At 43.9% G+C, this 27,547-nt stretch overlaps 1 protein-coding gene across 1 annotated transcript in view; it reads right to left on the bottom strand.

Annotated features, from left to right (window-relative positions):
- Dnah8 (dynein axonemal heavy chain 8) overlaps positions 1-27,547 on the bottom strand; it is a 238,386-nt gene that overhangs the window by 158,277 nt on the left and 52,562 nt on the right. Inside the window, exons 19-29 of the mRNA XM_052164217.1 lie at positions 27,163-27,284; positions 25,370-25,473; positions 21,274-21,346; positions 19,968-20,154; positions 12,460-12,656; positions 10,796-10,922; positions 8,401-8,636; positions 6,265-6,369; positions 4,768-4,881; positions 4,088-4,150; positions 1,535-1,635 (exon numbers count right to left, since the gene is read on the bottom strand). Of these exons, the coding sequence (XP_052020177.1) occupies positions 1,535-1,635; positions 4,088-4,150; positions 4,768-4,881; positions 6,265-6,369; positions 8,401-8,636; positions 10,796-10,922; positions 12,460-12,656; positions 19,968-20,154; positions 21,274-21,346; positions 25,370-25,473; positions 27,163-27,284 (1,429 nt within the window). The remainder of the gene's footprint in view (positions 1-1,534; positions 1,636-4,087; positions 4,151-4,767; positions 4,882-6,264; positions 6,370-8,400; positions 8,637-10,795; positions 10,923-12,459; positions 12,657-19,967; positions 20,155-21,273; positions 21,347-25,369; positions 25,474-27,162; positions 27,285-27,547) is intronic.

Below are 27,547 nucleotides of genomic sequence, written 5' to 3'. Positions count from 1 at the left end.
TCATGACAGTTTCTACAGGGTGACATCAAAGTGGAAAATCACTACTATATCATCCTCTGGGTGACACACTGTGTTTCAACAAAATTTAAAAACAGAGCTCTGAAGACACCATTTCTGTGTCTTTCCCTTTTTTCTTTTTTCTTTTTTAATTTTTTTACTTTTTCAAAACAGGGTTTCTCTGTGTAGCCCTGGCTGTCCTGGAGCTCACTCTGTAGACCAGGCTGGCCTTGAACTCAGAAATCCACTTGCCTCTGCCTCCCAAGTGCTGGGATTAAAGGTATGCACCTGCACCACCACTGCCACTGCCCAACCTTTCCCTCTTTTTTAACCTTTACTTAGAATAACCTGGAATTCAGAATTAAGCAGTGTCTTCCTAGAACAAGAATATCTGATTCCTAGATAAGAATCAGATACCTGCAAGTTTAACATAACTGGTGAACAGATTACATTTGGAGATTAGTGTTTTAGAAGAGAAGAGTAAAATCATCTACCCCAAACGGCTGGCTGAGCCATTCATCCAACTGCCAATGAAAGTCAAAAGCCAAGACTCTAAGAGCACTATTGTAGTGCCCCTCCCCAGGTGCTGGGGATCAATCCCAGGGCCTCACACATGGTAGGTGAGCTCCCTTCCAATAAGCCATGCCCCTGCCTCAATGCTGCTCTTGAGAAAAGATATAGTTAAGATCTTATTGGCTGTGTCCTGTTTAAGTCCCAGATATAATGCTTAAAATCAAGTGAGCTGTTTTACCATCAATTTCAATACAATCTCTGTCTGCCCTATGAGGCAGAGCATCCTTGGCATAAACATAGTCAGAAGGGAAGTTAAAAGCATAGGGGTTGAAATTTCAATACCGTCCAAAATTAATGGGACGGGGAAGAAACAAGTCATAAGCTAACTTTATGCAAGCCCAGAATTATTGCAGTGGACTTTCTCCAGCAACCTTCTTTCCTGTGTGTGTGTATGTGTGTGTGTGTGTGTGTGTGTGTGTGTTAGTTACTTTTCTGCTGCTGTGATAAAATACTCTGACCAAAGAACTTCCAGAAGGAGGGATTTATTTTAGCTCCAATTTCTAGCTATGGTTCCTTACAGAGGATATGGAGGCAGCTGGTCACACGGATGGCTCTGGGAAGGAGGGGTTTAGTTTAGCTCAAAGTTTGAGGTTACTGTCCTTTAGAGGGGACTTCAAGGCAGCTGGGTCACATGCCATCCAGTCAAGAAGCACAAAGCGCCAAATGCTGGCACTCAGTTTGCTTTCTCCTTTTTATACACTTTAGGACCCCAGCCTAGGGGATGAGGCCACCCACAGTGAGAGGCTCTTAGCACTTCAGGTAACCTGACAGTCAGTCACCCATGGGCATGGCCTGGATCTCAAGCTGATAGATAAAATGAAGCACCATGGAGATTAAGTCCCTAACAAGGCAGACACAGTAGGTATAAGGGGAATACTTAGGAGCACCCAAAGCCATGTTCTTTCCTGTACATGGGCTGTATTTACTGATCTGCATGGAATACTTGCAAGTTTTCAGAACTTACCTAGTTTTGTGTAAAACCTCATAGTCAGTCACAGGTAGTCCAAAAAGTTGTTCCCCAGATGAATATGTGACAAATTTCCTCCATAGATCATCGAAATTGGCCTATAACAAAGTTTTTTTAATGTTTTACTGACATAGAATTAATTCAGGTCCCATTAAAGTATGATTTATTATAATTGAGAGAAAGGGTAACGCACATGAAAGGAAGGATTTGTGGGGCAAATTTATTCTTATCCAAGCCACTAGAGGAAAGCAGAACACTTAGGGAAGTTAACTTTCAAGCACTCTACAAGCATCCATTTTATATTAAATTAATTCTTTAACAAACTAAATGATCTCCAGAAATGCTATATTTCAAATCCCCATCTGCAGATCTGAAAGTAATAAAATGGCATTTTAGAAACCTTTAAGTTTGGCTTGTTCGCTACTTTAGCAATCTCCCTCCCTCTCAGGGGACTCCAAAGTGAGAGATGTGTTAGCCTAAGAGAACCAACTTGTTTTCTTTATGTACGGTACAGAGTCTAGAAATCATAATTCCAAAGCTAACACACACCCTATCCTTTCTTAAGATTAATTTTATTTTTAACTCTGTGTGTGCATGTATATCTCTGTGTATGTACACATGTATGCAGTACCCGTGGAGGCCAGAAGGGGGCATCAGATTCCCCTAGAGTTGCAGTTATAGGTGGTTGTGAGCCACCATTTGGATACTGGCATCCCAGTAACTGCTGGGTTGTCCTCTCAGGACCCCTCCTTTTTAAAAATGTTTAATTAAAAGCTGAATAGCATACACTCAGTCGTTCAAATGTGACCCTTGTTCAAAGCACAGATACAACAATAGTGATCCACCTGTTACAGTGTAGCATGCCACAAGAGTCCCTTTCCAGGGTTACACTCCCCAGAGCGTGAACGTCTCCCTACATACCCCCGTTTAGCTCTCACTGCTGAGCCTCTGCACACACTGTAAATCCTCCTTCCCCTGCCTGACTCTGTTTATTCTTCTGAAATGCTCCTAAGATGCCTCTTCTTCCAGGGAGCCTTCTCTGCTTGCCCCAGTAGTTCCCATATGGGCCAGGAGACCCATACCCCTACTTCCAAACTCCAAGTCTTCATAACTAGGTCATAATGCTTGCCGCCTGGCTTCAGAATCCTGTCCTTTGGCTTGCTGTTGTCCCAATTTTAGCAGCTTAGAGATAAAAACCACTTCCTAATTGGATTTCTATCGACAAAGACACATGGCAAGTATCTGATATGTTTTTCAGGTTTATTTCTTTTTATCGTATGTGCATAAGCATTTGTCTGTATGTGTGTTATGTGTGCTGTGTGTATGCAGTTGATGAAAAAGAGAGGAGAGGGCACTGGACTCCCTGGAACTGGAGTTACAGATGATTTTGAGTCACTATGTAGGTGCTAGGAATCAAACCCAGGCTCCCCTGCAGGAGCAGCAGGTGCTCTTAACCACTGAGCCATCGCTCCAGCTCTCAGCCCCCTGTAATTACTGAGAATGCAAGAAGGACGGGGAATACAAAAATATTCTAGAGGCACTGCAGGAAATAGAGTTTTTAAGGTTGGGTGGAGGTAGAACAAGGAAACCGAATTCCTTAGGGCTTGTGGTAGCCAAATTTATTGAGCCTTGCATGAATTTACAAAACAGTCATCCAAATGGAAAAAGACAATGAACAGTTGGTCTGACCCAAAGAATATGATATAGTATGGACCAACGGAGTTTTAAAGAAACACATATAAAAGGGAGACTAGCACTGAATACAAGGTAAGTAGGGAAATCACTATGCAACATTTAAACTCTTATACTGATACCAACTGTCCTATCAGTTTTCTTCACTTTATCTACCAGAAGAGATGCTAAGAAATGGACAAAGTACTAAGTTCACAACTGTCAAGGTATCATCCTTCAAAGAAACTGAGATTCTGTGCATAGCCAAGAGGGAGAGAGGGAAAGGGAAGGAGGGAGGGAGGGAAGGGGGGAATGGAGGGAGGGACAGAGGGATAAATAATATTGTTTACAAGATTATAATACAAAGCTGGGTGTTGTAGCCTGAACTAGTAACCCCAATACTAGGGAGGTGGAGACAGAACCTTGGGGCTTTAATGGCCCCCAACTAGTCTACTTGGAGAGTTCCAGGCCACTGAGAGACCCTACCTCAAAAGAGAAAGAGAAAGAAAGTCAGTGACTTCAAGGTTGTCCTCTCCCCTCCAAATGAATGTGCCATGTGGCCACACACACAGGTACATCTACACACGTATGCACACACATATGAGCACACACACATGAGCACACACATATGGGCACACACATATGGGCACACACATATGCCCACACATATGTCCACACATATGAGCACACACATATGCCCACACATAAAAGCACACACCTGCATTCACTCACAAGATTAGAATGCGACTAATATTTGCATGTATTTTAAACATTAAGTTTTTTCTCCTATAAGATTAAAAACAACAACAACAAATTTTCCTCTAAAAATCATGCTTTAAAATACTGGATTGTCAATGTGACAGAAGAAATTGTCTTTACCTGGAATATCTGTAGCCTGTTGCTAGCCTCTTGGGGTGGAATATTCGGTACCATGGGTCCTTCCTGCAAGAAACAATAATATCTCCATTCTTACTGTTAATCAACGTATGTGTCAGTTAATGGTTCTGTCTAGAACTCCCTTTATTTTTTAAAAGAGATTTCTATTGTTTTTGAGGTGCGTGTGTGTGTGTGTGTGTGTGTGTGTGTGTGTGTGTGTGTGTGTCTGCCTGTGTTTGCGGGGGCTGAGGGTGCAGGGAAGGAGAGGGATGGATATGCACACATGAGTGCAGGTATTCTCAAGGAACAAGAAGAGGGCTGGAGTCACAAACATTGTGAGCTGCCCAGCAAGGATGCTTATATCCAAACTCCACTCCTCCGCAGCAAGTGCTCCTAACTGCTGAGCCGTCTCCCAGCCCCTCTGTTAGAAATTCTGTAGGAATTCTAACTCCTAGACAGGATAGAACTCTTCTGTTTCTTCCACAACCTTCTAGACTAATGCTTATTTGAACAGTCAAGTCTGCTTTCTCTCTCTGTCTCGAAGGAAGGCCTTTATAGATAGTAGCAGACACTCAAGCAGGATCATTTACATACAGTTTGCCTTCCTCTTTCGATGGGTCCCTCTGATTTCACATACACCTACCACACGCAGTGTAAAATGCATCGTGCCCTGTTTAAATTACCGTCTCATAGGCTTCTGTAAAGTTTATGACATCCTCACGGAAGACCTCCACAGACTCGAGCAGGCTGCTTTTAAATTTGGGCTGCACTTGCACAAGTTCATCTTGCACGGAAACCTGGAATCAAAAAGGACATTCAGCATGAGGGTCTGAGTAATGTATTAAAAATGAAAAGTGCCCTTCTCCTCCAGCAAGTCTGTCATGGCCATAGACAGCGGGGTTAAAGCTGTCTCTGCTCACTCGTGATACACGAGGGACCCGGACACACTTACAGGACACTGCAGTCCCTGTCTGCTTTGTTACTCAAGAGGACAGTTGCACTGCAGATAAAAATTAACATGAGATGCATCAGAGATCTGAATGTAAAGACCATACTCATTAAACTGTCCTAAGAAAACATAAGAGTGGGTCTGTATAATGGGATTCTGGTCAAGGATTTCCTGAATATGGTAGGACAATACAGGTATCAAAAGATAGAGCTGGATTGGCTAGGCTCCCATGAAGATACAGAAGGTACCTCTGAGAACACAAGTCAGTCGGAACTGAGATGATAGCTCAGTGGTGGAACTCCGCTGAGCATGGATGGAGGGACCCAGGTCTGACTGTTTCCAGCATTGCTAAGTCAATCAAGACATCAGTAAAATAAAAAGACTATACCCAGAACGAGAGAGAAAACACTTGCTGGAGACATGGCTTGGCAGTTAAGAGCACCAACTGCTCTTCCAGAGGTCCTGAGTTCAAATCCCAGCAACCACATGGTGGCTCACAACCATCTATAATGGGATCTGATGCCCTCTTCTGGTGTGTCTGAAGAAAGTGACAGTGTACACATATACATTAGATAAATAATATTTTAAAAAATAAAAGGGTTTTACTCCTCAGTATATTTTTTTTTAAAAAGAAAGGAAAGTTCATTTAAAAAAAAATTAAGCCAACGTTTTTTGTGCCTGTTCCTCTGGCGATCTACAAATGACCGATAAAATGGTCACATGGATAGATGCTTGATATCATTAGCAACTGAAAGAAAGGCAAAATGCCTGGGGCGCCATGGATAAACCTTGAAAATGAAAGCTAAGTTGAAGATTCCTCATGTGGGCCCATGTACCCTATGACTCCATCTACATCAAATATTCAGAAACGATAAATCCACAGACCTGGAAAATGCTTCGGGGCTGGCAGGGGGGCGAGGGGGGGCAGAGAATGAGGAGAGGCAGCTAACAGGCACGGTCGGGGGTGTATATATATATATATATATATATATATACTCGTTAGGGAATAAGGAGTAGGTTCTGTCTAGAAGGAGGTCATGATGGTTTTTAGACCATTTTGCCAATATATTAAAAAAAAATTGCTGAGTTGCCTGGTTCAAAATGGCCACTCATCCAGTATACGGGTTGCATGTTGATAAAATTATTATACATGGCAGATTTTTAAAGCTCAAAATGCCTTTTCCAGGAAGCTGTGACTTAATAGAAAGATAGGATTAAGTAGTGTGCTTACAGCTTTGCTCTGCAATTTGTTGAATGAGTATCTCAGGGTGTCAACACCTTCCGACTCTTCCTTGGTCACTTCAACCTCAAATCTGTTCAAAATGCCGTAGGCTTCCTGCAGGGGGACAGCAGAGTTCACAAACACCTCAGGGAAAGCAGTCATTGGCAGCTGTAGCTATATCCTAAAACCACCACCTCCTCTTCGAGGAAGATGGGGAATTCTACTAGCCTGGTTTCCAAACTTAAAGCTGTGGATGTGCCTCTAGATGCTCAGTGGTTTCCATGGTGCTGACTCAGGACCACAGGCTCTGAAGCCCACACTTCCCTGCCACCCATAGGGGAGAGGCAGGCAGATCCCAGAAACTCCAGCTTCGAAAACATCTTTAGAGCTATTTGCTGCCTTTCCCCTCGGTGATCTTGGGTCAGTGCCTGTGGGGTCATGTCTCATATGTTAAAGCAGGGGTCAGTTATGTAAGGAGCAAAAGGAAATGATGGGCATGAATAGTCAGTTGGATTTACAAAAAAAAAAAAAGTTTGCTGAAGAAGCAAATGATCATTTATTAAATAGCAAAGGATGGGTGGTTGGCATCCCAAATTCCCAAATACTGAGATCTTAAAAGTAGCAAGACATGAAGATCATTATCTACCAGTGGTCTCAGAACGCATGCAGTGGTAGCAAACATCAGGTACTCTGGTGGTTTAAGTGAGAAATGTCCCCCATAGACTAAGGAATTTGAAAATACCCCAAAGGTCCCCAGTTGATGACACTGTCTAGGGATGTTCAGAACATGGACTGTCCTAGACTCACTCTGTAGACCACGCTATTCTTGAACTCACAGAGATTTGCCTGCCTCTGCCTTCCCAGGGCATGCCACTCTGGGCTCATTATGGTGTTTAATCATAGCAACAGAATGTAACTAATAAGAGGTCAGAATGTAACTAGTAGAGGTCAGAATGTAACTAACAGAGGTCAGAATGTAACTAGTAGAGGTCAGAATGTAACTAACAGAGGTCAGAATGTAACTAGTAGAGGTCAGAATGTAACTAGTAGAGGTCAGAATGTAACTAGTAGAGGTCAGACTGTAACTAACAGAGGTCAGAATGTAACTAACAGAGGTCAGAATGTAACTAGTAGAAGTTAGAATGTAACTAGTAGAGGTCAGAATGTCACTAGTAGAGGTCAGAATGTCACTAGTAGAGGTCAGAATGTAACTAGTAGAGGTCAGAATGTAACTAACAGAGGTCAGAATGTAACTAGTAGAGGTCAGACTGTAACTAACAGAGGGCAGAATGTAACTAGTAGAAGTCAGAATGTAACTAGTAGAAGTCAGAATGTAACTAATAGAGGTACAGGGAGGAGGCAGCACCAGTACCAACTCCTCAGATGCTACAAATGTGGGAGGATGTTGTCTGAAGAGAACAAACCAAGTAGGAAACCAATTAAGAGTGGTTCTTGTCATCACTAAGAATCAAAACAACTATATATTCCAAACACTATTGATTATAAAATACTTGGGACAGATGGAATCTTGATATTCCCCAGTGATCTCCAGGACCGAGATGATAAACCTGTGTGCTTGGAAGCCACTGAGAATTTTACACTCTGGTAATTTACCATCACTGTAATGAAAAACAGAATATGGTACTTTCCCCTAGCATCCTCCTTTATTCGTCTAAGCTCTACCAGGTGACCATTGAGTCTACACAGGTCCTCCTGCCCAAGGCATGAGGTCAACACCTCCCATAAGATGTTGGCATCTGCATCAAGCACTAAACACTGCCTAGCCCATTAAAGTGTGTTAATATCCCTCTGTATCTGGTTTGTGTTAGAATGCCCTCAAAGACATCAGCATCAAAAAAGACTATTCCAAGCTGGGCAGTGGTGACCCAGGCCTTTAATCCCAGAACTCAGGAAGCAGAGGCAGACAGATCTCTGAGTTAGAAGCCAGACTGGTCTATAGAGTGAGTTCTAGGACAGCCAGGGATATACAGAGAATCCAACCTACTTACAACCCAATCTCAGCCCACCCCTAAAATCTATTCTATCTACCAGATGAAGAAATGCATTACAGAATCACATTTTTAAAGCTCACTTTTCTATTTTTAAAAGGCATTTCAGAAAGCAAAATCCAAAATCATCACTCACTTCTATTGGCCCCAAAGTCATATCCATTTGAATTTCATTATCTCGGATACAAGACAAAGCTTCCATGGCAAACCTGACATCGTCTAAGTCTCGAATGGGTCTGGACAACTTTTTCAAGTATTCATTGATGAATGTTATCATGTCTGACATTTTCTTTTTATATTCTTCATTTAAGTATCGACAGAGCAGCATCTTCCACGCCTTGGCCTCGATAGATAAAGCTAACTTCATTGGTTCTGGAGAAGGATGAAAGAGAACTCTGAAACAGTTTGCTGTGTGTGCTGCGGATCTCAGCATCTCAGCCATCCACCCACATTCAGTATTCACTGACCACACATGAGCAATGGTCACCTGAAGAGTAACTAGACCATTAGATGTGCCACAAAGTCACAAGACTGCAAAGAATGCTCCCACTTGCATGACGTAAATCTGGCCGTCTCGACCGTCAGAGACGTTTGGTGTTTTTTTGAGATGGTTTCTCTGTATAGCCATGGCTGCCCTGGAACTCACTCTGTGGACCAGGCTGGCCTCAAACTCAGAGAGATCCGTCTGCCACTGCCTCCACAGTGGTAGAGTTAAAGGTGTGTGCCACCACCACTACCCAGCTGGGGGAGAGTTTCTAAGTGAAGAGTCCTGCTGTGTAAACTTTGTCCAGGTAGGGACACCCTATCATCAGGCCTTCCTTGTTCCATGTAGTTCCCTCTAGAAAAGCCCCTTTCTATGGAATAAAATTCATTTTTTTTTTCTCCCAGAAAACCATGGTCCTGGCTTGCCTGTTCTTCTACTCCCTCCCTGTCTCGTCCACTTGAGAATATTCATATAACAGGACTCTACCCTGACTGACCCTCTGAGCTCAATACAGACTCATGTGAACCAATATGAAGTGTCCTTTCTAGAAAAGTTGGGATGAAAGTTGAGAGTCACTGGAAAGCAGAAAACCCAGAGAGAAGAACAAAGGAGCAGGGAGAAAGGGCGTCGTCCTCAGCCTCCTACACGGTCCCATGGTCCCCTAGTCCACTCTGAAGGTCCAGTGGCATCGTGGGTTTTGTAGTGTATGTGTTTCATCTTAGCTTGTAACGATTTATTTTGTGATTATATATAAGCATTGGGGTCATGCACACGTGAGAGAAGTAGACACAAGGGCCAGTAAAGTTACAAGGCTGGTGGATCCAGAGTTCCAGACAGTCCTGAGTCATCTGACATGACATCATGGGAACCAAACTTGAATCCTCTGTAAGAGCAGTGTACTGGCTGGTTTTGTGTGTCAACTTGATACAAGCTGGAGTTATCACAGAGAAAGGAGCTTCAGGTGAGGAAATGCCTCCATGAGATCCAGCTGTGGGGCATTTTCTCAATTAGTGATCAAGGGGGGAGGGCCTATTGTGGGTGGAGCCATCCCTGGGCTGGTGGTCCTGGGTTCTATAAGAAAGCAGGCTGAGCAAACGAGGGGAAGCAAGCCAGTAAGAAACATCCCTCCAAGGCCTCTGCATCAGGTCCTGCTTCCTGACCTGCCTAAGGTCCAGTCCTGACTTCCTTCGGTGATGGACAGCAGTGTAACACCAAACACTGTGTATACCCTCTTAACCAGTGACCCTCTCTCCAACCCCTCACTTTGTATATTAATGTAACATAAATGCCTTTGGTGGCTGCTGTCTCTAAACCCCACACTCAGAAGATTGAAAGGCAGGAAAATCAGAAGTTCAAGGTCATCGTCAGCTGTAGAGTCATTTGGGTGCTAGCCTGGACTAAATGAGACTCTGTCTTAGAAAAAAAAAAAGAAAAAAAAAAGAAGGGAAAAGAATAAAGATGGCCTAGAACTACTCAGTATTTGCAATACTACACCAAAGCTATTTGCTGAGTCAAATACCATGCCCTGGGTCCCATTCCCATGTCCCTTCCATCCAAAGTAAGATATTGCTACCTTGTCAAAAAAAAAAAAAAATAGACACGACTTTACGTAACTCTTAGACTCTAGAGCAGACCTCAAGAGTAGTCTGCCCAGGATTGGCAGACACCACTGATACATTGTTTGTGAATCCCTAGCTACCAGATTTCCAGTGCCCAGGTTTCTCACTAGGGAAATCAGTAAGCATCCAAGTGGATAACCATGAATCCTCTTCCCCAACCTTTCCCTGGGCTCTTCTCTAGGAATCCGAAAGCCTGGCCTGCAGCCTGTGCTGCGAAGCTTCTCTCATCCTTGGAGAGAGCTATGAGAAGGAACCTCAATCCTGCCGTGGCCCCTGATTCCTTCTCAGAGATCCCACCATACTCTGGTCACTATCATCTCTTGTCATTATCAACTCTTCTAGGAACCCTTTCCCCCCAACAATCCACACCAGTGTCCCCCTTGAACCCGCCCGCATCACAGACCCGTCAGTGACATGGCTAGAGTTACCCGTGTGCAGTTCCAGGGCTCCTACAACGATAATGGGCTTCAGTTCCTCGATCTCCTGCTCAAAGGTGGCATAGTGGAGGATTTCTGATCGGATCTCAGTCAGGGAAGGGTTGTTGGCCAGAAACTCCTGTCAGGTAGCACAGCAGTTAATACTTCCTTCATTCCTTAGGAGTCTGTTCTCACTTGGAACATGTAAGTTATAAACAGCACTTGCTCTGAAGCGGGATTCTCATACAGGGACATGGAACCCTAAAACTCTGTTCTAGAAAGCAGTGTTTATTTATGCTGGCACTGGCTCAATGGATTCACGCAAGTCCAAGTCCTGAGCACAGCAGGGAGTAACCTTATATGCCCTTCTTTAGTTTCTCTTTATATTTTAGCCCTTAGCTTCCTGTGGTGGTTTGAATATGCTTGGCCCATCAGGAGTGGTACTGTTAGGAGGAGTGGCCTCATTGGAGGAAGTGTGTCACTATCAGGGTGGGCATTGGAGGACTCCTCCTATGCCCAGGCTCCACCCATTGTGCAAGAGAGATTCCTCCAAGCTTCCTCGTTGCCTTTGGAACAAGATGTAGAACTCTCAGCTCCTTCAGCAACATGCCTGCCTGGATACTGCCATATTTCTCTGCCTTGACCATAATGAACTGAACCGCAAGCCAGCCCCAATCAAACGTTGTCTTTATAAGAGTTGCCTTGGTCATGGTGTCTGTTCACAGCAATGGAAACTCTAACTAAGACACTCCCTTACATGGTATCACATATTCTGGTGGGGTGGTCTAAGTTACAGGGTAATCCAAAGCCATGCATGTGCACATAGATCCTGATTATGTCATAACACGCACTCCCTTTGTTCTGGGAGGGTCCAAACTACGGCTCATACACTTTTACATTTCTCAGTGCTATGAGACACTAGTTTAGAATAGAACAAGGTATCCTGTATCCTGATGGGGTCCAGGGCTGAAGTCCACATGAAGGACTTTCACAGGACACGGGGACTGGTCAGTCTGGGTTCAGAAGCCTCCTTGTATCTCCGTTGTGCATGACTCAGCTGGGTCAGTTTGCAAAAGGTCATCACGGCTGGCCTTGCCAACTGCTGACCCTCCCTCATAGAGGGAGAGGGCAGGAAGGACACCCACAAGTATCCCGCCCCTCTCCAGCCAACTGAATACAAACCTGTCCTGATTGCCTATGGCCTTTAGCATCCCTGGGAGGGACTAGAGTATAAAGGCTGGGGAGAAAGAGCTAAAGGAAGGAGACTCCTTCTAAACAGCCCATGGGGAAGGTATCATCCCTGCAGGATGTAGCCCTCTCAATACTGCTTTTTAGCCCCTCCTCCCCATGCTCTGGAAGTAAATAAACTCCCTGGTTCCCCAGGGGGACTTTGGTGGAAATGAACTTTGGTTTGTCACTGAGACTTTATGAGGAAGTAGGTACAATGTCACTAGACCCATCAGAGCTTCTCTGTAATCAGCTGCCTCAGGGTATCAGTGTAAGAATAACTAGCTGCTCGGCATTTGTGGGGTCTTGGCTCTGCTAAGAGTCCTTGTGTTATCCTCAAAAGTTTCATCCCACCCCACCCCATCTCTACGCACACACCTCAAGGGTCACAGACGAGCAAACCAAAAATAAATCATCATTGAATAACCACACACTCAGTGGAAACACACCTTGACTTTCACGTCGCGGTCTTCGGTCCAGAGAGTCTTGTACTTCTGAAAGTCCTGCAGGGCCTCAGTGGCCGCCTTCCGGAGGGAATTCACAGAGGACGACAGGAGGAGGACCAGCTTGGAGATATCCTTGTGCTCCGCCACGCCAGGGTAGAAGTTCTTCAGCTTCCTGGCTGGGATGGTTTCTTCAAACGACCCTGAAAGCAGAAGTTTCCAGCATCGAGAGTGTCTGTTCTGAATTTGGAGTTCTTATCAACTAGTGCGTGGGACTTATTTTATAGAAGTGTGTGTGCGGTTTATGGTTTGGTTACATATATCATTTATTTACTTGGGAATCAAGACAGCAATGGGCATGGGGAGAGGGAGTCATTTCTCTCTACTGTGTAGTTCCCAAGAAAAGAGAGCAAGCTGTCAAACTTGGTGGCAAGCACTTTCACCCACTGAGCTGTCTCATTAGCACCAAATACTTTATATATATATATATATATATATATATATATATATATATATATATATATATATATATATATATATATTAATTTATTTATTTATTTAGTGTGCCTATGTATGTGCATGTATGTGTTCTCAGGCATGCCATATTGTGGGGGTCAGCAGTCAGCTGAGGGTGTATGTTCTCTCCGTCCACCAGGTGGGCCCTGAAGATTTAACTTGGATGGTCAAGGCTGGTGAGTGAACACTTTTTCTTGCTGTTCCATCTCGCTTACACTGCCCAGCCCACCCCGACCCCACATCCCCCAACCCTGGCTTCCTTTTTGAGACAGGATCTCATATATAATAACCCAGGTTGGCCTTAAACTTGCTGCTAGCCAACAAGGTCCCTGACTTCTTATCGTACTGATACCTCCCCTCTTGAATCCAGGGATGGAGGCCATTCACCACCACCAATGACCTTTGCTTGGCCCATTCAGCACTTCAATACATACATACATACATACATACATACATACATACATATACATACATACATATACATGCATACATATACATACATACACATATACATATATATATACATGTGTATATATATTTGACAATTAAGAAAGCATGAGACTTCATGTGAAATTACAGACTCCCAGTTTCTCCTTTGAAATGGGATAAACTTGTTTGGTTATCTTCTTTTGTGTTTGATGAAAGAAGGTTGCTGTCTTGCTTTTTCCAGTGTGAGGTTTCCCTCCTTGTAGGTGTTTTCCTCATTTTATCCTTTGTAGGGCTGGGTTTGTGGAAAGATATTGAATAAACTTGGTTTTGTCATGGAATATCTTAGTTTCTCCATCTATGGTGATTGAGAGTTTTTCTGGGTATAGTAGTTTTGGCTGGCATTTGTGTTCTCTTAGAGTCTGCATGAGATCTGCCCAGGATCTTCTAGCTTTCATAGTCTCTGGTGAGAAGTCTGGGGTGATTCTGATAGGTCTTCCTTTATATGTTACTTGGCCTTTTTCTCTTACTGCCTTTAATATTCTTTGTTAGTACATTTGGGGTTTTGATTATTATGTGACGGGAAGTATTTCTGTTCTGGTCCAGTCTGTTTGGAGTTCTGTAGGCTTCTTGTATATTCATGGGCATCTCTCTCTCTTTAGGTTAGGGAAATATTCTTCCATAATTTTATTGAAGATATTTGCTGGCCCTTTAAGTTGTAAATCTTCACTCTCATCTGTGCCTATAATCCTTAGGTTTCGTCTTCTCATTGTATCCTGGATTTCCTGGATGTTTGGGTTACAAGATTTTTGCATTTTGCATTTTCTTTAACTGTTGAGTCCATGGTTTCTATGTTATCTTCAGCATCTGAGATTCTTTCTTCTATCTCTTGTATTCTGTTGTTGATATTTGCATCTATGGCCCCTGATTTCTTCCCAAGGTTTTCTATCTCCAAAGTTGTCTCCCTTTGAGATTTCTTAGTTGTTTCTACTTCTGATTTTAGATCCTGGATGGGTTTGCTTAGCTCCTTTACTTGCTTGTTTGTATTTTCCTGTAATTCTTTAAGAGATTTTTGTGTTTCCTCTTTCATGACCTCAGCCTGTTGACCAAAGTTCTCCTGTATTTCTTTAAGTGATTTTTGTGTTTCCTCCTTATTGGCTTCTGTATTCTCCTGAATTTCCTTCAATGATTTTTGTGTTTCCCTTGTAAGGGCTTCTAACTTTTGATCCATTTTCTCCTGAATTTCTTTAAGAGATTTATTTATGTCCTTCATGTGATCCTGTAACAGAATCATGACCAGTGATTTTAAATCCAAATCTTGTTTTTCTGGTGTGTTGGGGTATCCAGGACATGCTGTTAATGGAGAATTGGGTTCAGATGCTGCCATATTGCCTTGATTTCTGTTAGTGACGTCCCTGCGTTTGCCTTTTGCCATCAAGTTCTCACTGGTGTTAGTTGGCCTTGTTGTCAATGCTGGACTCACCAGTGCAAGCTGCCTCTTCCCAGCTGGCCTCCGGGTGCACAGCTGGCCTCCTGCACTGCCTGGAGATGGGGTGCCATGGCCCAGGCTATTCCCGATCCCGAAGCGGGGACCGGAAGGCTCCTGCCAGAGGTCTCAGGACTGGATCCTCAGCTCTGCAGGGCCAGACTCACCAGAGAACGCTGCTTCCTCCCAGCCTGCCTCCAGGTACACAGCTGGCCTCTTGCACTTCCTGGAGACAGTGTGCTGTGGCCCAGGCTATTCCCGATCCCGAAGCAGAGACCGGAAGGCTCCCACCAGAGGCCTCAAGACTGGATCCTCCACTCTGCAGGGCGGGACTCACCAGAGCACGCTGCTTCTTCCCAGCCGGCCTATACCCAAAGGATTCCCCGGCATGCAATAAAGACACATGCTCCATTATGCTCGTAGCAGCCTTACTTATAATAGCCAGAAGCTGGAAAGAACCCAGATGTCCCTCAATGGAGGAATTGATACAGAAAATGAGGTATATTTATACAATGGAATACTACTCAGCAATTTGTTTGAGTTTTTTGTTTGTTTGTTTGTTTGTATTTGGTTTTTTCGAGACAGGGTTTCTCTGTATAGCCCTGGCTGTCCTGGAACTCACTCTGTAGACCAGGCTGGCCTCGAACTCAGAAATCCGCCTGCCTCTGCCTCCCAAGTGCTGGGATTAAAGGCGTGTGCCACCACTGCCCAGCTTACTCAGCAATTAAAAACAATGAATTCATGAAATTTTTAGGCAAATGGTTGGGTCTGGAAAATATCATCCTAAGTGAGGTAACCCAATCACAAAAGAATACACATGTAATGTAATCTCTGATAAGTGGATATTAATTAGTCTGGAAGCTCTGAATACCCAAGGCACAATTAGCATAAGAAATGACTCCCATGAAGAAGTAAGGAGAGGGTCCTGATCCTGGAAAGGCTTGATCTAGCATTGGAGGGGAGTACCAGGACAGAGAAAAAGGAGAGAGGTGATTGGAGAATGGGTGGAGAGAAGAAGGTTTATGGGACATATGGGAGGGGGTAACTGGGAAAGGGGAAATCATTTAGAATGTAAACAAAGAATATAGAAAATAAAAATATATAATAAAAAAAAGAAATGGGATAAACGCATGATCGGTGGCCCATGTTCCTGCACCACTTCCTGTGGTGTTCATCCAGGTGCCCACAGTCCCATGTGCTCTGTTGCTGAATTAGATTTAAGCAAAATAAAACGCAAGGTGCTGGCGTACTGTGATTGGCTGGCTGACTGATGCTGTGGTGTGCTTTGGTAGGCCAGTGTTTTGTATAACTGAGAACTCCACTGTGTAAGATTACATCTGAGGCTGGAGAGACGGCTCAGCGGTTTAGAGTGAGCCGGGTCCATCCCAGCGTCCACCCGGGATGGGTTGCAACCCTTCAAAACTCCATTTCCAGGGAACTCTTCTAATCAGGCACATAGGGAGTGCACAGATATACATACGCGTAAAACACCTGTACACATAAAATCAACCTAAAATCACACATTAAGTCCATATTTGTTTTTTCATCCCCGCTTTGAGACATCTGTTAGCCACTTGCTGCCTGTTACCCATCATGTACCTGTGAAAGGCGCAATGGCTTATGGGAATGCTGAGGGGAGGATCCACGCTTAGATCTGTTTTCGCCCTTCGCCTTTCAGAATTAGTACACAACAATGATAAAACAGCAAGCCTGGTTCTTCTAGGACCAAACACTAGGAAGAAGCACTTGTATGTCATGTTTCAGATGAAAGAGCGGGCAGTCATGGTTTTAACAATGGAAAAATTAATAAGTAAATATATCATCTAAGAAACACAAGGCAGGTGTGCTGGGGCATGCAAGCCTGGCTACATGAGACCTCTTGCCTTAAAAAAAAAAAATATATATATATATATATATATATATATATATATATATATGTGTGTGTGTGTGTGTGTGTGTGTGTGTGTATATATATGTATACATACATATATATACTAGTATATGCATGTATACCTTATATATAATTTATACTATATATACTTGTGTAGACATATATGTAATACTTATATATATAAGTACATATAAAGTATATATACTTATATACTATATAATATACATATAAAAGTACATATACTTCTATATAAGTACTGAGTGGTGGTGGTACACGCCTTTAATCCCAGCACTTGGGAAGCAGAGGCAGATGGATTTCTGAGTTCGAGGCCAGCCTGGTCTACAGAGTGAGTTCCAGGGCAGCCAGGGCTACACAGAGAAACCCTGTCTTGAAACCCCCCCCAAAAAAACTACATATACATACAGTAAATACTATATGTACATACATATATACATGTATAGCATGTATATAACATAATTTATAGTTATTTATTTATGTATAGCATAAGCATAGCATACATAATAAATTATATAGTATGTGATATATAGTATATGTGATATACACTAAACATAAGTACATAACTATATAGTATGTGATATATAATATCATATTATATAATTAAATGTTATATGTATGCTCTCTTATATAGTATATAATTGTCTTAGTCAGGGTTTCTATTCCTGCACAAACATCATGACCAAGAAGCAAGTTGGGGAGGAAAGGGTTTATTCAGCTTACACTTCTGCATTGCTGTTCATCACAAAAGGAAGTCAGGACTGGAACTCAAGCAGGTCAGGAAGCAGGAGCAGAGGCCATGATGGGATGTTCCTTACTGGCTTGCTTCCGCTGGCTTGCTCAGCCTGCTTTCTTATAGAACCCAAGAATACCAGGCCAGGGATGGTACCACCCACAAGGGGCCCTCCTCCCTTGATCACTAATTGAGAAAATGCCTCACAGTTGGATCTCATGGAGGCACTTCCCCAACTGAAACTCCTTTCTCTGTGATAACTCCAGCCTGTGTCAAGTTGACACACAAAATCAGCCAGTACAATTGACCACTTGTCAACTTGACACACAAACACATCACTATTAAGCCTCAACCCTTACTTTCTTATTCATCCCCAAGATCTAAATTACTTTAAAAGTTCCACAGTCTTTACATATTAAAAGTTCAATAACTTTAAAATGTTCAATATCTATAAAATTCAAAGTCTTTTAAAAATTCAAAGTCTCTTTACTGTGGGCTCCACTAAAATACTTTCTTCCTTCAAGAGAGAAACATATCAGGGCACAGTCACAACCAAAAGCAAAACTCAAACTCCAACGGTTCATTGTCTGGGATCCAACTCACAATCTTCCAGGCTCCTTCAAGGGCATGGGTCACTTCTCCAGCTCTGCCCTTTGTAGCACATAGCTGTCTTCTAGGCTCCAGCTGCCTGTACTCCACTGCTGCTGCTGTTCTTGGTGGTCATCGCATGGTACTGGCATCTCCAAAACACTGCTGATTTCCACTATAATTAGGCTTCACCAATAGCCTCTCATAGGCTCTCTTCATGGTGACAAGCCTCTGCTCCTATGCATGACCCCTTCAAGTCCTGGGCTATCAATTGCAACTGAGGCTGCACCTTCACCAATGGCCTTCTGTGGCCTCTCACTGTGCCAAGAGCCTCAGCTGCTCTTCATGACCCCTTCATGCCTTCAAAACCAGTACCACCTGGATGACTCTTACACAGTACCAAGTCCAGCCACAGCACAAAATACAACTATGGCTATCTCTGGAACACAGCCTCTGTGCTCTCAGAAAACACTTTCCAGAAGATTTCACCTCAGTGATGCTGGTTTCTTCTTAATCACCGCTAATTTTTTAGCTCCAGCTAACCAGCATCAATAGTCTTAGTAACACAAAGTGGTTCTGGTATCTTGTTAATCACAGCTGATTCTTCAGCCCCAGCTAACCAAAACCACAGAATTTTCACAATCAAAACATGGCCCCTTTAAGAGTCTTTAATCTTCCCTCTGAAATTTCACAAGCCAGGCCTCCATCTTCTGCATTGTTCTTAACATTATCTTCCAAGCGCCTACAGAACTTTACACAGAGCTCTTAATATTCTAATGGCTTTTCTAGCTCAAAGTTCCAAGGCCCTTTCACAGTCCTCCCCAAAACATGGTCAGGTTGTCACAGGAATACCCCACTCCTGGTACCAATTTGTCTTAGTCAGGGTTTCTATTCCTGCACAAACATCATGACCAAGGAGCAAGTTGGGGAGAAAAGGATTTATTCAGCTTACACTTCTGCATTGCTGTTTATCACAAAAGGAAGTCAGGACTGGAACTCAAGCAGGTCAGGAAGCAAGAGCTGATGCAGAGGCCATGGAGAGATGTTCCTTACTGGCTTGCTTCTGCTGGCTTGCTCAGCCTGCTCTCTTATAGAACCCAAGAATACCAGCCCAGGGATGGTACCACCCACAAGGGGCCCTCCTCCCTTGATCACTAATTGAGAAAATGCCTCACAGTTGGATCTCATGGAGGCACTTCCCCAACTGAAACTCCTTTCTCTGTGATAAGTCCAGCCTGTGTCAAGTTGACACACAAAACCAGAAAGTACAATAATGTATACTAAATATATATTATATACTGTATACTCTACTTATTAACGTATACACACTACTATATACATATATACAGTATATATATACTTATATATACTAGATATACTAATATATACATGTATATATAAAGGTATATAGTATATATACTTATATATACTATGTGTACTTATATACATATATAATACACAAATATTAAAGTACACACACACACACATATATATGAGAGAGAGAGAGAGAGAGAGAGAGAGAGAGAGAGAGAGAGAGAGAGAGAGAGAGAGATTGTGGTACTAGAAAGCTACTTCCGTGCTTAATAGCAATTGCTCTCTTGCAGAACGCCCAGGTTCTGTTTCCAACGTCCATATCGGGAGGCAACCACCTGTAACTTCAGCTCCAGGGTCAGAGGGTCTCACAGAGGCCCTCTTCAGGCCTCTGTGAGCACCTGCACTCACATGCACATACACACACATATACATATGCACACACACATGCACATGCACACACATGCACATGCACATTACACACACATTTTGGTTTAACTTTTTCTCTTCTCTCACTGTGCCAAGAATCTAATGCAGGTGTTTCTTACTGTCGTCCTTCTTCAGTGGTTTCCCTGTGATGGGGGGTTGATCAGAGCCTCGAGAATTGTTCTGGAGTGACTTTATCCGCCTGACCTGCTGCTGTCCCCAGTGGGCCACTCCTCGGCTGACCTCCAGGGTCAACTGGATCATGCGGTTGATGGCTTGCTGAATGTCATCCAGGCTGGGGACCATCACCTGTGAGAAGCAGCAGCATGTGTGTAATTCTTCCCAACCCGCCTCATTCTACAAATCTAACTCCCCACCATCAGTCAAGAGCCTGTGGCAGGCCTACTGTGCGCTGAGGGTTGTGACAGGACTAAAATCACAGACCAAGCTATAGAGCACTCTGATTCCTTTTACTTCTTTGAAATGCGTCAAAGTATCTGCAGGACTTTCCTCTAGGAGGTCAGACTGAGCATTGTGGTCTTAGGAGGGTCCCAAGCTGTTCCTGGCCTAGACTTCCAGGCAACAGTGAACATCTGGGGCTCCACAAGGCTGAGAGAAGACTCCTTTCATTACACGCTACAATATTTATTGGGGTGCCTTGTGATGCTGGGTTTGGAACAAGGATTGAAGTCCCTATGATGATTTTATATTAATATCTAAAGAAAAAAGCAAGGTGACTTTTATTTGATAATGGATGGCTGACTAAATCTTTCCTCCTACACCAGCTTGAAATACACCATGAGACATTTAGAAGTATGTGAATGTGGTGGTGGGGGGGGGGTGCATGTCTGTGTACATGTGTGCATTCATGTGTGTATTGCTGGGTATCAAACCCAGTTTCTCTTTATAAAATAAGCAAATGTTCTGCCCCTGAGCTACAACTCAGCTCAAAAGTTTTAATAGCTATAAATGGTAACTTTTTTTTATTTTTATTCAAGACTGGGGTAAATAAAAAGTACATGCTTGGAGATTAAGAAAATGTACCTCTTGCTAAGTCCTAAACTTGGTTCCCAGCACCTATGCTGGGTGGTTCACAATCACCTGTTAAGTCTGACCACAGGGACTCTGGTGCCCTCTGCTGGATGCCATGAGTACTGCACCCATGCCATGCATATATATACACACACAAACACACATACACAGAGATAATAAGCTTTTAAAATAAAATAAAAACACATAGAACCAAGGTCTTACTGTAAGTTAAAGTTCTCACATAGATACGTTTTTTGTTTTGTCTTGTTTTGTTTTTACATAGTTACTCGTTTTTGCAATACTAGAGACTCAAAGACTCACATTCTAAACACTCACCTAATGCTGCTGTGCTTAAGAAAAACACATTACCAAAATGCTGCTGCAAATAAGACTCACCACATTAGGGATGGCAAGATGCACTTCGGCTCTTATGAAGGAAACAATGTCCTCTGACCGCCTTCGCCCTTGGCTGGAAAGAACAGACAGTTTTAACGGGTGAGTGTTAGCTCAATTTTAGTTTCTCACACTGTGCATTTCCACCCTGAAAATAAAGACCATCTTTAATCCTGGAAAAGCAAATGCCCCCCACACTAAAGTTTGGGGAGCACCAGGAAGAGGAAGCAGAAGGTGCTACGTAAGAGCTGGAGCGTGGGGGAGGTGCTGGGAAGCGCTGTCTTGTGGACATGGCGTGCCCGTTGCATTCAACGGCTCGCTGCACTGACGGCTACCTACACGAGACCTGTGTAAGCTCAAGGCAGCGAGATCAGCCAACACTAAGCACTAGGCACAGACGAGACTCATGGGTAACCAAGAAAAAGAGGACATTGAGGGGGGGTGCGTTGGGAGTGCCTGGGGAGAATGGGAAGGGGCTTGGAGGGTAGACACGATCGATCGGGAACATGTATAAAGCTGCCACAGAAACCAAGAAAAGTCATGGCATTGTTAAGAGACTTTTTAAAAAATGCCAAATTACACCAAAAGAATGCTGTTTGTCATAGAACCATAAACAGCACAGGATTGAAAGACATCACTTTGATATTCTCAGAGGTGAAATATTAATCACGTATATTTGAATGCTGGCTTCCCCTCTGTAATAACTAACCATACAAAGTCAGCGGATGGCATTCTTTTGAGAGACTAGGATTTAGACAGAATCCCTGCTAGGCAGACCAATAGGGATAGGGGCCATGGCTATGCAATAAAAGTGGTCAATTTCCAACATGGCTCTGTAGCTGAACGGGTAGGATGGTGAATTTGGGACAGGGACAAGTCCTGGCCTGTGGCGAAAGAAGATGGGATATTTTACAACCAGGAGGCTTTAAAAACTACTGTCTTGCCCCAAAGGGGATAGAAGCTCTACTGGAAGACCAATAGGGTATAGAGTCAACTAACTGGACCCTTGGGGCTCTCAGAGACTGAAGCACCAACCAAAGAATATACACGGGCTGGACCTAGGCCTCCCTACACATATATAGCAGATGTGCAACTTGGTCTTCATGTGTGTCCTGAACAACTGGAGTGGGGGGCTGTCCCAAAATCTGGTGCCTGTCTGTGGGATATGTTCTTCTAGCTGGGCTGCCTTGTCTGGCCTCAGTGGGAGAGGAAGCACCTAGCCTCAAAGAGTCTTGACAGGCCAGAGTTGGGGGTTGTCCAACCCACTCAGAGGAGAAAGGGAGGGGCCATGAGAGAAGGATTGTGGGAGAGAGTGATGTGGTGGGGGGCAGTAAGTAGGATGTAAAGTAAATAAGTAAAAATGAAAATTAAGTTTAAAAAGGAAAGTAAGAAAGGAAGGAAGGAACAAACAAAGAAACAAAGAAAGTCAGACAAACATTGTCTGGGGCCAAGCCAGCCCATTTTCGCCTGTCTGTGCCGGCTCTCCTCTCTGCAGAACGCTATATTAACAACTGTGTCGTTTTCTCTGATCTCTTGAATGTTACTGCCTTATTTCCCTCAGACAAAGCCTTCCAGAAACTGCTGTTTAAACAATGACACTCACATACAGACAGACATATGCATGGGCCCACACAGAGATGAGCCCTCTGCTTCCACATCCATCCCTCTCCAAGACAGGGGTGTTTGAAAAATTCAGACCTCCCATTCTCTCTCTCTCCCTGTGAGTGTAAGGCGAGAACGGCTGCCCTGTCCTTGTGTGAGCACCGGAAGAGCAGAGGAAGCAAAGGGGAGTTAAGAACACCCGTTCAAAGGCTGGCAGAGAGCTGGGTTCTCATCACTCAGTCCTCACTCCAATGAGGAGCCAACGAGCAAACAAACTTGTACTAACTCAGTCTCCCAGTGAGAGCCAATAAAACAAGAAGGGGAAAGGGAGGCTAAGACACAAAGGGCTCAATCTGAGGACTAGAAAAAGCTCCCCCCAAGTGCAAGCAAGCAGCTCAACCAAGAGAGGCCCCAGATAACCACCCCCATCATTCACGGACCGTTCCAGAAACCAAAGGGTCAAGAGGGTGGCCCTACATCCTGCTCCCCATGCTCTCCCGACTCCTGCTGGCTGCAGGCTCAAGCAGCTAAACCTCCCACTAGCTCCCAGGGCTAGAAGAAGAAACACCCACCCACCCTCACCAGCCCACACCTCTCCACTCCCCTCCCCTGCACACTTCTTGATGCCTCTTCAGAGCCCCTACCCTGCTGTCTCTGGCGCTGGAGTCTGAACTGCTCAGAGCCCCTCCATGCTGTTATCTGTCTGCCCAGGGATTTAACGACTCTCCTAATAAACTTCTCCCCACCAACAATCCATCAAGTCCCCTTAAATCTCACACCTAGGAACGTTCAGTGGCGTGCTCACCAGGTGTGCACCAAGCACAGGGTTTGCACGCCTATAATTTCGGCACTTGGAAAACAGTGGAGAGGAGAAGTCATCCATGGTCACCCTTAACTACGTGTGGTGGTTTGCATATGCTTGGCCCAGAGGCACAGCCTTGTGAGAGGGAGTGTGTCACTGTGGGGGTGAGAGCTGAGATCCGTCTCCTAACCATATGGGAGCCAGTCTTCTGTGTGCCTTTGAATGAAGATATGTGGACACTGTCATGCTCCTGCCTTGATGATAATGGACTGAACCTCTGAACCTGTGAGCCAGCCCCAGTTAAATTTGCTTATAAGCATTGCCGTGGTCACGGTGCCTGTTCACAGCAGTAAAACCCTCTCTAAGACACTATGGCAATAGCTGAGCTTGGTTGTCAGTGGATGGGCACTCGTGTGAGGGGGTTTGCTGGACTGGACTATCTGAAGCAGGAAGGTCCACCCTAAGTCTGCACAGCACCTTCAGGTGGCCATCTCCACACAAGGACACGGAAGAAGGAAACTTGGTCGTATGCCTGCTTGCTTTCACTCCTGCTGACAAGTCCACCTATCCTGCTGCAGCAGCATCCATTCACTGGTATTAACAACACCAGCTTCCACAGGAATCCAACACACACCCAAGACCAGAGCCCTCCAGGAAACCTCCAAGCCTTCAGCATCACCTGGGGCCTGCAGAGGCATCCAGCCTCATGGACTGAACAACTACTGGATCCTCAGACTTTCCAGTTTGAGACAGCCAGTATTGGACTACCTGGATGGCAGGCTGAAAGCCAATCTAATGAACCCCTTTTAACATTGAGTGTGTGCGTGTGTGTGTGTGTGTGTGTGTGTGTGTGTGTGTACACATATATGTGTGTATGTATATGTATGTATACATACAAATATGTATATTTATACATACATATACATATATAGTTGTAAATCAGGTATGAACTACCAACATGCATTTCAGCTGCTCAGCTTATATCCTCACCTGCCACTAGGTACAGAGTATTTCTGCTGTGTCTATGAGGCTGCTTAGCACCCACACCTCCTTTAAAAGGTCCCTCTCTCTGTCTCTCTCTATCTCTCTATCGCTCTCTGTCTCTCTCTATCTCTCTATCTCTCTATCTCTCTGTCTCTCTGTCTCTCTCTCTCTGTCTCTCTGTCTGTCTCTGTCTTTCTCTCTGTCCCTCTCTGTCTCTCTGTCTCCCTGTCTGTCTCTCTCATGCCCCTTCTCTGATATGTTCTTTTGCTCTCCCCCCTCATAAACCTCATGCCTTAGATCTGTTACATGGCATGAGCTCTCAGCAGCACACCTTAGCCTCCAGCCTGGAAGGGGGCTTTATGTTGCCTTACCCTAACACACACACACACACACACACACACATATAATGTTATTTGTTACATATGATATATTTTATATATCATATGTAAATATATTATGTGTTATACATTGCATATAATAATATCATACATTATATGTAGATAATAATGTACATATTTATTATATATTATATAACATTACATATAAATAATAAATACACATATTTATTATACATTATATATAACATATATTATCAGTTTTGTTCCTTTAGAAAATGCTAGTATAGCTACATAGACCCTGTCTCAAAAATAAATAAGCAGATAAATAATAAAATAGAGGTACTACTGAATTACATTATTACCAGCAGTTTACCTGACAAATATTCTCCTTTTCATTGTGTCCAAAGATAAGCGTGTTGCCTTCTGTAGGCTGTCTAGCAATTGATGCGAGAAGAAAGCATAGACCTCCTTACATTCCTATAATAAGAAATCATGTTACATTTAATAACAGACATAAACCCCAACATCCCCCAAAGCAATGACTCAATATTTAAAACAGCAGGTGAACAGTAAGAAAGAATAAACTATGCGGTTTCAGTGATGTTGGGGAAATGAATTAAACCCTGCATGTCTTGCCTGGTTTTCTTTAGACAAATACATAACAGGTATCTGTTAACAGTGCATGAAGAACGCTTGTAGAAACACCCTAGCAAGCTGCACGAGAGCAGATCAGGAAGCAGAGATGCAAACCCAAGTGTAATTAATCCACATTTGTTTGATATTCGATGAGGCATGCTAAAACTTGAGCGAGAGCTTTCTCGATGCCCGGTGACAGGAATGGGCAGACACAGGAGTCTTTCTCCTCAGCAGGTAGGTGTGGTGGATCCAGTCTCTGTTGTCTCTTATCATCGTTGTTCCATTGGTCAAGATAGGAATCAAACCCAGATCCCTTCTACACGCTAGCCCAGTCCTAAAATCCCTGGAGCCTCCAGACCGTCTACCATGAGTCTGGAGCCACACCGGACCAGGTTCAGCCTGTAACTACTAAGGAACCCTGGCCCCTTTAAGTCTGGTGGGAGAGGCAGGTCAAATGGGGGGGGGGGGGGCAAAAAAAATCCAGAACTAACAGGAGTGCCAAGCTTTTCACAGTGGTCCTGGCTTCTGATGAATTAGCCAGCTCAACCGCAGATACAATCAGAATCTGCTAGAGGCCATTCTGGCAGCTGCACAGAGGCTGGTGTGGTGACCGCGCTTGCGTGCCCTCTATCGGAGGGACTGATGAGGCTAAGCCTTGCGCACTTACAAATGCGTGCAGATAAATAATAAATATATTTTAAAACTCGGGCAATCAGAATATTATACAACCTGCCATGGACAAGAACCTTATCAAATGAGGACAGCAAAGAAGTCATGAAGGGGGCTGGAGAGAGGGCTCAGTGGTTAAGAGCACTGACTGCTCTCCCAGAGGTCTGGAGTTCAATTCCCAGCAACCACATGGGGGCTCACAACCATCTGTAGTGGGATCCGATGCCCTCTCCTGGTGTGTTTGAATATAGCTACGGGATACTCATATAAATAAAAAAAATGATAGTAAAAGAAGAAAGAAAGAAAGAAAGAAAGAAAGAAAGAAAGAAAGAAAGAAAGAAAGAGAGAGAGAGAGAGAGAGAGAGAGAGAGAGAGAGAGAGAGAGAGAGAGAGAGAGAGAAAGAAAGAAAGAAAGAAAGAAAGAAAGAAAGAAAGAAAGAAAGAAAGAAAGAAAGAGAGAGAGAGAGATATGAAAGATGCTAGGTCTCATCCAAACCCATAGCAGAAAAAAATGGCACAACGCATTTTCTGTATCCCGCCTTACGTCAGAACCCCGACTGGTTGCCGACCTGCCCTGGCACAGCCTTATTTGCTATGGACAATCTTTTATTTTTTTTTTTTACATTTTTTTTGTTTGTTTCTGTTTTTGTTTTGTTTTTTCAAAACAGGGTTTCTCTGTGTAGCCCTGGCTGTCCTGGAACTCACTCTGTAGACCAGGCTGGCCTCGAACTCAGAAATCCGCCTGCCTCTGCCTCCCAAGTGCTGGGATTACAGGCGTGCGCCACCACCGCCCAGCTGCTGTGCACAATCTTATGAGTCACTCCTCCACAAAACCTCATGGATTTACCCCACGGTAAATACCTTTTTAAATTCATCTTCTTTATCGTTGGTGTCGACCTCCCTCGCCGTCGATTCGGGGTGCTCATAGTCGAGGCTTTCGCCCTCTTCTGCCTCACTTCCAAAAACGACGTGCTTCCTCTGCTCTAGACACAAAAACCAAAACAAAAGCGCAGCACTTGAGATTTCAGGGCTACAGTTTATCCCACGTGATCAAACCTTATTAGAAAGCTCTTTATTGGTTTTACTTTTTTGTTGTTTTTGTTTTTATTTTATGTGGATGGGCAAGTTTTGCCTGGGGCAATGTGTGTGCCCAAGTATGTGGAAGGCAGAAGGGGGCTTTGAAACCCTGGAACTGGATTTCATTGTGGGCTGCCATGTAGGTCCTGGGAATGGAATTCAACCAGGT

The sequence above is a fragment of the Apodemus sylvaticus genome, chromosome 19, assembly GCF_947179515.1.
Source record: "Apodemus sylvaticus chromosome 19, mApoSyl1.1, whole genome shotgun sequence".
Taxonomy (NCBI): Eukaryota; Metazoa; Chordata; class Mammalia; order Rodentia; family Muridae; genus Apodemus; species Apodemus sylvaticus.
The sequence above is the reverse complement of the archived record's forward strand: the minus strand, read 5'-3'. Positions and strand labels throughout refer to the sequence as shown.